At 33.3% G+C, this 12144-nt stretch overlaps 1 protein-coding gene across 1 annotated transcript; it reads right to left on the bottom strand.

The window, feature by feature from the left end:
- Window positions 1-4967: 4967 nt before the first annotated feature.
- On the bottom strand, window positions 4968-11540 carry LOC148839332 (uncharacterized). The gene is made up of 9 exons (XM_088906382.1): window positions 11463-11540; window positions 11272-11307; window positions 9255-9569; window positions 8461-8505; window positions 7082-7126; window positions 6004-6096; window positions 5598-5622; window positions 5244-5302; window positions 4968-5107 (listed from the first exon to the last, which is right to left on the bottom strand). Exons 1-9 carry the CDS (start codon window positions 11509-11511, stop codon window positions 5064-5066), a joined length of 711 nt encoding a protein of 236 aa, XP_088762508.1. The 5' UTR covers window positions 11512-11540; the 3' UTR covers window positions 4968-5063.
- Window positions 11541-12144: the final 604 nt, after the last annotated feature.

Raw genomic sequence — 12144 nt, 5'->3', positions numbered from 1 at the left:
CAGGGTCTAAGCTTGTGATGTTTGGACTTTTTAAAAGATCTAGAACTTGGCATGTGGAACTTCACATCGATACAGGAAACAAAAAAGGTATGGCTTTGTGATGATGTTTAAGTTGTCTCACTTGGTCTTTTTTTTCAAACCTAAATAACTTGAAGAAGAATAAACCACAGAAATTAGAAAAAAAGCAACGTACTTTAGTTCAGCATAATTAAACTATTATCCTTAAACATAACAATATTAATAGTGATTAGTATTTAATTCTGTATTAAACTCCTTATGTTTTCAAATAATTCCACAAATAGTCCCACATTTCTAAACATTAAATCATGTTTTTAATGGAGATTTTTCAATGTTTCTCTTACTTTACAAATACACATCCTTCACATCCTTTATTACTTTCACAGAGACTTTTTCAAAATGTTGTCTTTGGTCCTCGCACATAGATCATCATTGTTCACTGAAAATATCTTAAAATTTCGATGCCTGATCTGAAGCCTTTTAACACACTGTAAGTACATTAACTGTTACAAAAAAAACAACATCTAAGTGTACTTGAACAAAGAAAATAAATGTTTAGAAATGAATGTTTTTGCTAATATACCACACTGTCAATATTTGTTTTAGTTTACTTAGTAAAATAAAGTTAGTTTACCTTAGTAAAGTTACAAAATACAGTAGAAAGATTGTTGAAAAATATATTTCACCTTGATGCTTTATCGCAGATTTAGATACAGTCTAAATCACAATTCTTTAATCCTTTACTTTCTATAATTTACAGAGTTTGCAAATTCAGCTCTAAAAATAAGGGATTTTTCATGTTATTACCACTGTGCATTTTACAATATTTTGAATTAATTCATAACAACACTCTAGGGAAGTAGTGTTTCTTTCCCTTTTTTTGAAACGGTAAAGCACGGAAATAACATTTCCCTCATATTATGAGTTTCTAGGTTCACTGTTTCCATTACCAGGGTGGTGTGATGGCTGGACAGTTTCTCTTTTTGGAAATTACAGGCATTGCAGCAAGCAGAATGCAAACTTGAAAATTCTATTTTTATGTATTTGCATCTGAACAGAAAGGCTGTATTTGATACATACAGTACAGTATATGGATTATTTGTAATTGATACATCGTATAGTTCATCAAATATTCTTATGAGTCTGCATTTGTGTATGAAATAACATGACTAATGGGAAAACACTTGTGAAAAGATATTAAAAGCAAGTTTTCAGTTGCATTACTGGGGTTTGGCCTTGCTGTTTAAGTTAGCCCTGCCCATTAAGGTACCCAGTGCATCACTTCTCTGTTCAAAGGCCAACCTTGAGTGGAGGAAGGGGTGTAGGGGATGAGGTTGCTGTGGTTCTCATATTGCTGTAAAAAAAGAAGTGAACTCAAAATGAGTGAATATGTGCATCAGAACTTTGGCTGTGTTTACCTTTTAACTATTAAATAACTGCAAGGTATTTCATAATCACCTTAGGAAATATAACCTAAATATAAAATTAACCTTATGACGTGTCAATGCAGGACACGTGCGAAAGCTAATTGTGGCATGAATGTTTTGGAGTGTTTGCTGTTGGATTTTGATGGAACATAGTTGCTCTTTACCTAAACTAGTACCCTGTTTAATTAAAAATCTTCTTCAGGATATGAATCATTATGAATTTTGACAAGTCTTAGCCTACCAGCCGACACTAAGATGGGGATACATAATGGACAGGACTGCAGCCTCTTGCAGGGCACCATTTGGAGACAACAGTTACCTGGTCACCAGTTCTGTGGACATGCAAAGAGGGAACATGGGACAATACGAGGAAGCCAGTGCATCCTGTTCACATGAAAGTAAGGAGAACATGCAAACTCCACACAGCAGGCCTTCAAACCCAGCAGCTGTCAGGCAGCACAGCTAACTTACATGCCACTGTATTGCATTGTTCTCATAGTGAAATAACAATCTGAACTTCTGGGTTAATAAACCCCACACACTTCCTTTGACCAACTCACAACTTTCTCTTTTCTTTTTGGTTGTCTCTTGCTCTGCCAAGCATATAGACAAAAGATTATTTTATTCAATAAGTGAACCTCAATATGTGCCACTCCAGTTTGCAAACTTATGTTATTTGTCTGTGATACAACTTATAGTTAAACACATAATCCCAGTGTAGTTAGAATGCACTTTCTTGTTCAGCTTAAAATAAGAGTTATTCATGTCTGTATTCCCTGGGGAACTTTTTATTATTTTTAAGATTCTTTTTTCCTAAAGACATGAAAATTGTTCATGTACAGTAGACAGTACAGTAAATATGATGGCACTGATCTTTTTATTCATTTTCTTGCCAACAAGCAACAGGGTCACAAGGTCAGTGATTTTTAGTGAAGTTATCAAAGAAAGGAAGTAATCCTAGAAGACCTTTTACTGGAAATTTCCTTCTCTTAGATTCAGATAAGAACACTGTAGATGAGTCTACAGTCCTATGCAATCATTTTTCTAAATATTTTCCATCTAAAATTGATATTAGACTATGTGTTGTGATTTCACTGCTGGGAATCTGAGGTGTGGTTGAAAATAAGAGACTTTTGGATTGGCTATTCCATACAGTAGTTTGACCTTTAAGAATTGATTGTAAAAAGTGTGGGGGGTTTCAGCAATAAAAGGCTAACTCCATGTTCAGGTCCAGCACTTCTGTGACAGAGCTCTAAGAAGACTGATTGGCTAGTTCCTGTTGATGTTCAGTCTTTATCGTTCATTTAAAGCTTTGTTGGCTCAGTATTTGATATGTGTGTAGGATTTACCATCTTAGCTTGGGGTTTTTTGAATTTCAGAAACCCCTGTGCTGTAAGCTAAAATGCCTTTTATGTTATTGGTGGACTAAGAATTGTACTGTTTTCAGCCATCTAGCATCCAAGCCAAACAGAAGAGGCCTGTGACATCTACACAAGTTCAAAGCCTGTCCATTTTGCACCTGGCCGTTAAAACCACTAATAGTAAAATTAATACTCTGCCGTTAGTTTTATCACTGTTGCCCTGTATTGCACTTATTATTATGGCCTTTATTCTTTTGACAGATTGGCCGTCTTTGCACTTTGCACCACTAGACAAATGCTTCACTGGTTTCAATTAATTTACAGATCTTTAATTGGGAAAATAATTTCCTGTTTCAACAATTTATTCTCTCTACCGCCCTACAATTTAAGATGTAGTACTTTAGCAGAATTAACCTACAAACAGCAACAGTGATCTCCGGTCACAAATCATTTTAATTTGCCACTGTCAGTGACAGGTCCAATTTGCAGAGTGAGCTAAAACTAGAAACCTTCATATGCATGGATGCTTTCAGTTGCATATTAACTTTGTTTCTGCCCTACACTGCCACATCCTGTTTTGTTGTTCAGTTTATTGATTGTTCGTTTCTTTCTTTCACTGTACAACACTGGAGTCAACCTCAAACGGTCATTCTAAATCAGTCTCAACTGACTCATTTGGTAAATAATGAGTAAATAAATAATTAACACTAGTTTTACAGGGTGCTGACCAAGGTGAAGCAAAGCTGAACCAAGGACGGGATTGTTCAGTCAACTGCAGGGATTGTTCAATCAACTGCAACTGATCTGTATATACTGTATATAGTCCAGACCAGACTATGTTTAGATATACCCAAATTAACATATAACTAACACATAGCTGAAACTTCAATACAAATAAGCACCTTTACTTGATAGACTCCTCTGGAGAACAGATTGCAATCTTGCAATCAATACCAGAGGTTCTGTATAAATGGATATCAATAAAGTGTACCATCAGCAAGGCAGAAAATGACATAAAAGTATTTACTGTAAATATACTGATGGAAAAAAAAACGCTCCTCCTCCACACTCTGGCCCTCCCTTCTGCGTGGGACAGGCTGAAGAGTGACTCATCTGTGAAGAGGACCTGATGCCACTGCTGACGAGTCCATTGCAGCTTCTGTCTGGCCCAAGCCAGTGTGACGTCTAGGAGGTGAGAGCAGAGGGCCTCTAAAAGGTCGCCTTGCTCTAAGGCCAGCAGCATGGAGCCTCACTGTTCTGTCACTGATGCGGCATTGTATCTGCCGGCAGTTTCAGCAGTAGTACGGGTGGCAGATCTGAAACGATCTCTCAGATCTCATGTGATTGGCAAGTTGCAATGCCTCACTGCACAAGCTGTATTGCTGGTCAGAGAGCTTAAAATAAAATTGACAGCTTTTTGTGAAAAACATAAGCTATAACTATATTATCCTCATTCCAGAAAATGTGTTTCTTTTTTCCATCAGTATATTTAGAAACTATATTTTAATATTTAATACATAAATGTATGTGTAGAATTTATTTTAAGTTGTCAATCAATTCATTTTATTCTTCCAATGTGCCTTTCAAATCAGAGCATTCTTAAGGCACTTTACATAAATATACAATACATATAAAAATGTACAGTAAGCAGGTCTTCTAAAACAAGTAAGTTTTGAAGCGAGATTTAAAAACCTCAACAGTGATGGTGATTTTTTTAACATGGTCATGAAGAATATTCCAAAGACAAGGGGTTACTAATGAAAAGACTCAGTCCCCTGACATACTGTATGATATAAAGCCTGCATTGCACTTCTTTTGATGTTTTTTCTTACCCAAGCTCATTTGTACTGTATTTATTGCTGCACAAAACACCAATTTAATAGCTGAACCATCCGATTGCCATTTTTGATTGCCACATTTGATTCTTATTTCTGTGGGGAAACTAATAAAGTCTTCTGTTTTTGTACAAATAACAATAAAATGTTCTTGGATGTACCACTGAATCAAAGTAATCTAGTTCAATAGACGATATTAAACACCAAAAGCCCAATTCAGTCTTGACTACTATAGAGTTTTCACCCTGTTTCAGATTTGTATTGATGTCAAGGATGTTTTAAGTCTGTGTGGTGCATAATATTCTGTACAGAATCAGCCAAGACAATGCTGTTGTTTTAGTATATTTAAAAAAATTATTTCACACACATTTATTATGAACATTTTAAAAAGTAAGCAAAACACATAAAACACCAAGTGCATCTTAGTAATGCAGTTTATTAGTATGCTGTATATGAATGTTGGCATCTGTCGGAAACAAAAAGACAAAAAAATAATTAATTAATTAATTGGAAGTCTGATTAACACAGCGGGTTTGACATTAAAACGGAACAAACACACACACTCCTACAATGATAAGTTTTCAGTTTTCAAACATACTTACAGATGCCACTATCAGAATCCATTGTTCTATTTTGCAAATGCCTACAGGAGGAAAGATTTCTGAAAATAAAATAATAAAGATACGTTTTACAAGAACTGTATTTATGAAATCAATATGTATGTATTTATGGAATACATAAATTTATGGAAATAGGTTAACTAAATCATGTGTTACCTTCAGAGCGGTTGATTGCACGCATATTTTTTCAAAATTATTATTTAAAAACTGTAATTGATCGTCATTAGGAAAAAACACATTTTTGCCAACCATCAGTTTTGTAAGTTATCATTTAGCATAATTTGAAAACATGGATTTTGGCTAAGTAAAAGTAGGGAGAATAAAAGGTAGACTGACCTTTCCCTGTTCTTTTTGTTTTGCCCTGAAAAGAAATGACACTGTATTTGAGAAAAAGCGTTCAGCTGACATTTGTTTTGCTTTTTGATTGATTTATTTTAAAATACATTCATTAATTTGAAACAGTTCTAATATCCCATTTGTTCTATTATTTCTAGCATTTAAATACTAATTCTTTAAATATTTACAATAGTTTGTATGTTAGAATTGTACGTAGAACACTGTACAGTATATTGTTTTTCAGATTAAAATTTACATACATTAAAATATAAAGCTCTGTCTGAGAAGAAGAAGAGTAGAAGAGAAACACAATGTTTCAGCTGTGGAGCCTTCATCCGGTAATTTATTATTAAACTTTTTTGTAAATAAAAAAGGTAACAGGTAATGTTAAAAAAGACTAACGTACTGCGTCTGAAGTAAAGAAAAGCCAGAATTACTGCTGCCATCAGAAAGAGCACAACACAGACAGCTACCCAAATGTTTTTTTTTTTAGAGTCTCCTGAAGAAAAAAAGAAATTAAATTAATTAAATGAAAACCAAAGCCAGACATACTTTTTTAACTCAAATGAATGGGTGCAAATGAACTGTTACACTTCAATAACTGACAGTAGAGTGTGAAATAAATTTACAAATTGTGTTTTGTAGAAATAAGGAGTTCTTCATTTTACTGTATGATGTTCAACTCTTGCACAGTTTGATACTTTAAAACAAATTCAAAGCAAAAAATAGAAAGGAAGAAGTAAATAGTAAATTACCACAGTATGAAGCAAAGGATGGAAAAGGCAAACCTGAATAAACAATTAAACCCTTTATACAGGTAAATGTGTGGAAAAGGGTTTGGCAGGTTTATGTAATTAATGCTAAAGATGCTTCTACCAAATATTCATAGGTCACAATATTTATAAAAGCAACATTCAGTACAGTATTTCATTAGTTTTTTTTTCTTTGTAGTTTTTGCTGACTTGTAGTGACTTATCTTACCCTTATCTTACCATAAATTTGAGTATTCAGGTTTCGAATAAAATAAGTGAGAAAGATGTGTATCTGTCATTTTTAACTTGTGGAACACCTTTGATTGTGAATATATTTGCAAGGCACTGTAAATACATATTGCAAGAAATTAGCATTGCTTTTCCTTGTGTCATTATCAAAGCAAAACAAAAGAGAGCACAAGATTTGATCATTTTATATTTGCTTTAATTCCTATGGCAATTAAACCACATTTTACAGGTCAGATATCAAACCAAAAATTAAAGTCTGTTCCTGACATCAACTAGAAACATTTACTGTATGTTAGCAGAACATGTACAACATGTCTAGATAGTCGTTTGGTAGAAAGCTTAAGGGTTCAGATTGCCACCTTGTTATAATGGTGGTGAAGAGTAATTGTCATAGACCCACTTATCACCAAGGTCATTCTATAAACACAAGATTCTTTCTCAATGGCTGACTTCATATTTTATTTATTCTAGACTGTAACTCACCAGGTCCAGCTGCTGCAGAAATAGAAACTTCTGAACCAGTAGCATCTTTAAACAAAAGAGATTATTTATAATTTATTCATGTAATACTACAATACATTATTTTAGTTTGCTTTGCTAAGATTTCAACTCAAATATAAATTATTTAAATTTCTGCACACAAATACAAATGTATATATCAATAATACAAATGAAAGAGGAGATGAACAGACATTGGTACCAAGGAAATAACCGGGTACCTGTTTATTAAGAACAGCTGTCTAGTAAGTTTTCTTAGAGATAAAGGAGATAAAGAAAGCCTTAGGAATTACAGACTGATCTTATTGCCACTACCAGCAAACTGCCTTGAAAATTCATTCAATAAAGTCTGTTTGTAGAAGTTTTTGAGTCTCTAACTCTAACTGTAACCGGGTTACACCTGTTTATTAAGAACAGCTGTCTAGTAAGTTTTCTTAGAGATAAAGGAGATAAAGAAAGCCTTAGGAATTACAGACTGATCTTATTGCCACTACCAGCAAACTGCCTTGAAAATTCATTCAATAAAGTCTGTTTGTAGAAGTTTTTGAGTCTCTAACTGTAGAAGCAGTTGATGCTCAACTTTTTTCATCACAACACACCCATTGCTGTAATTGATGTTTGGTAATCTTGAATAAATCTGGAGAATGGAAATAAATAGACTAATATCTACAATACTACAATGAAAACCTACAGACCTTTACCAGCCCTCCATTGCCAGGACTGGGGAGGCCTACACGAGTACCACTATCAACAAAGATTAAAAGACAAGGAGATGTACACAACAGAGTCAAATCCAACTATCACTGTGTTTTGCCTTGTAAAGCAATAATCCAGATTTAATAAGCATACAGGTATGCATAGTATATAAAGATATGCAATATTCCTAAAAGACAAAACACCTCCAAGAAACAAAATGTCTTGGAGTTTTACTGGAAGGTACAGTAACAGCAAAAAATGTATCAGACAATTCCATTGGGAACAGTTGAATCTCATAAGAACTAGTCAATATATTTAACCAGGAACACACATGATTCTGGATGCACAGACCGTCAGATGGCAAAGTAATTAAGATAAAATATAGTACATTGATGAGAAGTAGACATTTAAGAGGTCATATCTCATAAAATCTCTATCTTACATACATATTGAATATAAAGAGATATTTCAGGTGGGTAGCTGTGTCAGCATGCGTAGTCTGCAAAGGAACAAGTAATAGGTTTATTCCATGCTGAAAAGAGAAGAAAGAAAACACAACATTTCGGCTGTGAAGCCTTCAGATGTGATATACTTCAGGTCCACACCTGAAGAGAGCTTCACAGCCGAAGCATGAAGAGATATTTATTGATTTAGACAATGCCACTCACTAGTAACGATGGCTGATGTTGGTGTAACTTCCTTGTTCTCCAAACCTGAAGAAATTATGTTGAAAGTTATCAGATTAAGATTTATAAGCAAAGTGGAAAGGCCACTGTCCATCCAAGGATCTTAAATTGGTATTTGTTCAAAATTAATGTCCTCCAGGAGACAAATTAAATTATATCCACTTTGAATTGAAGCAGTAAAAATATGAATTAAAGAAAAAAATATATAAAATCAAATTACAAGTATATGAAAGAAATCTACTGAATAGTACATGGACTAGTTCGTACCCTTAACTTCAATTTTGATATTCTTGCTGTGCTGTAAGGTTACATTTTCCCTTCATCATTTATTCAACATCACATTCCAGAAGAATCTCTGTACTCGTCCCTTTGCTTTTCCTTCCCAGCAGCTCCCTCCAGACACAGTGGGCAGGACAGTGGCAGTCCATTCATCTTGTAACTGCTTAATTTATAGAGAGCATATTGAAACCCCTAACACATACTCTAAATGACATGATATATAAAATACTTCTTTCAAGGATAAAGGATATTCATGAATTTAGGAAATACAGAGAATAAAATTTTGACAAAATGATGATGTTTTCTCTAGACTGTCAGTGTATACTGTACCCAAAGTTTCAAATGGCATTACCTCTGCATTACTAAACTAGTATGTGAAAGAATACATACAGTAGTGCACCCAATCTTTAAAATGGCATTAAAGACTGAACAAATGCATGAAAGAACAAGAACAAAAAAGAAAATAAGTATAAAGGAAATAAGTCTTTCTTTCTTACCCTCCACTTCAATTGTGATGTTCTTACTGCGTTGTGAAGTTGCTGTTTGTTCCTGTGTATCTAATTCAACAGCACAGCTCAGAACAACCTCGGTCCTGATTCCACTCCCTCTCTGTCCCAGCAACTCCTTCCCAGACACAGTGAGAAAACAGACTTTATACTCTTCCCTGAAAGGCACAGATTTGAAAGGGGTTTCACTTTGCATAGTGTAGAAGTGGCACCATGTTCCTCTTGCAGCTTCGCAACGAATCATAACTTGCTCCTCTTTGTTGATCTGCTTGAGGTCCACATCAATCTCAACGCTTCCAAAGATAGCTGTCAGCAAAACAAAAAATAAATCCATCATTAAATGCAATGCATATTGTATATTACTGTAGTTTTTTATATTTTTAATATATGTACGGTGCCTTAAGGATCCTCTGGATTTAAAGGCTCTATTTAAGAACTGATTGATATAAGAAGTAAATAGTAAATAATTACTGCATTATGAAGCAGAAGATGGGAAAGGCATGATTGAATAAATGTACTTAAACCCTTTATAAATGTGAGGAAAAGGTTTGGGAGGTTTATGTAATTACTTCCAAAGGTGCTTCCACCAAATATTCATAGGTGATACTTATAGAAGCAACATTCAGTATTTTGTGAGTTTTTTTATTCTTATATTCTATATTTTATTTTAAATTAGTTTTTTTCCCTGTAGTTTTTGCTGACTTGTAGTAACTTATCTTACCCTTATCTTATAAATTTGAACATTCAGGTTTGAAATAAAATAAGTGAGAAAGATGTGTATCTATCATTTTAAACTTTCACGAAGTGGAACACTTTTGAGTGTGAATATATTTGCAATGCTTGATTGATCGAAGAAGCAGATATGCATGTTAATCTGCACATTAAACATATACAGTACAAGTCTTCATTAATCATCTCATACTAAGAAGCCTTATAAAATGATGATGCAGGATAAGTTGGAAAAATGGAACAGTGATATTGACTGTGGTATTTTAGCCAATGTTTAGTAATATAACTACCCATCTCTGTTTAAATATCAATTCATAATTTTCCATAGTTACACATAGTTATTTCCCAGGTTCTTTTATTTATACTTTGACAATTCATTAAATGTCATTAAATGACAAGCGAATTTTATTCTGAAGCAATAAATCTCTGTGTGTTAAGCAACACTGATGAGTTTTCACAGCTCTTGAGTAAGGGTGTTTGTAAATGAATTCCTGTGTAAAAGGAACATTTTCTCATTTATTCATTAATAATCTCATGACAGAAGGATCAAAGTGATTTCTGTAATTAAGTTAGGAACCAATAATTTAATGTAATCCTATTCCAAAGTTAAGGATGGGAGGAGTTCAATATGTAATTAATATTTGTCTTAATGTTCACAAGGCTTTCTTTAAACTATAAGGCACTGTCTACAAACAGCTGTAATGCAAAGTTTGATTAAAGTTCAGATAAAATGTCATTAACTTTTGCATTACCATAAAATTTCCTCTTGCATTACTAATGTATATGTAATGGATTTAAAAAAAAAAAACTAAATGCATATAACATTTGGGCATTGAAAGAATTATTTATTTTTATTAATGTGGATACTTGTCTCATGGCTTTCCAAAATATTTTGATTTGGTGCATAATTTATGCATCTTTTCCACTTACAAATCTGAGTTTCCTTAGTCACACCATCACCCACTAGATGCAACACTGGATTTTTAAGTTTTGCAGAAACTTGCTTCCAGAAAATGGGGAAAAAAACTCATTGTGAGTAAAAGGCTTTGAAAATCACCCTGTTTGTAAAAAACATTGACACTCTTAGTCCAATAAAACAAATACTCTTAGTCAATTTAAAAGGTGATGTATGTCCTCTGGTACTGAAATATCTAAAATTACCATACAATGACTTTTGACTTCAATTTTGAGCTCAATCATTTATGGTTTGACTATGAATCTCATAAATCTTTAGTAAAATATTTATTTTACATAGAAACAATAACCGAATTGTTTGTACCTGAATAATCTGGTCTCACTTCAACACTGGCCACAGCTTTAAGAAAACAGAAGAAAATACTTGTTAAAAACAGAAGAAAATACTTGTTAAATACTAATTAGCAATATGCAATCCTTGATTTGTAAAATTAAAATGTGTAAATTCATACTTTATAAAAAATCAATACAGACAAAACATAATGATGTACTCACTCTGTGTAAAAAACAAAATAAGAAGCATTATGATTCTGCAGAGAGTCATTTGGGGGTGATGCTCCTCAGATAGAGAGCGTTTCAACTAAAATGAGGAACTGCATATCTGATGACACAGGAAATGTAAAAAAAAACTTTTACATAACAACTCTGTAATGACGTTTAACTTTTCTTTTATGGTCTTTATGCGAAGACGGAATACAGAATCCACAGAAACATATACTGGCATTGCATTATTTGCATAAAATGCTGTTTAACATTATTAATAGTATTCAAAATATACAGTCTTTTTTCATTTTCATTTTGAAACATTTTTATTTGTAACTGCTTAGTGACTGCTTCAGAATTCAAAGGAAGATACAGACATACAGTAATATGATCTGAGATTTATCTTTTCGAATTCTTGTGATTTTGAAGACGTTATTTGAACATATACAGTACCAAGGTATGAGTTACCTTAAAAGTTAAAAGTACTTTAAAAGGTTATTGCAGACATTGTAAATCCTTATTCTAACTTTATACTGCCTGCTCATTTCAGCTTTGTTCCTCGGATACGTTTTATTGATGATATTAAAGTCAGATGTAATATCTGTCAAAGGTTATGACTGTGCTATATTTCAAAATCTCTTTCATTCGTGATGCATTCCAGGTTATATTCCAATTAGAATTAAGACATCAGTTC

The sequence above is a fragment of the Atractosteus spatula genome, chromosome 2, assembly GCF_055471065.1.
Source record: "Atractosteus spatula isolate fAtrSpa1 chromosome 2, fAtrSpa1.hap1, whole genome shotgun sequence".
Lineage (NCBI taxonomy): Eukaryota > Metazoa > Chordata > Actinopteri > Semionotiformes > Lepisosteidae > Atractosteus > Atractosteus spatula.
Note: the sequence above shows the minus strand (reverse complement) of the source record. Positions and strands in the feature narration are given on the sequence as shown.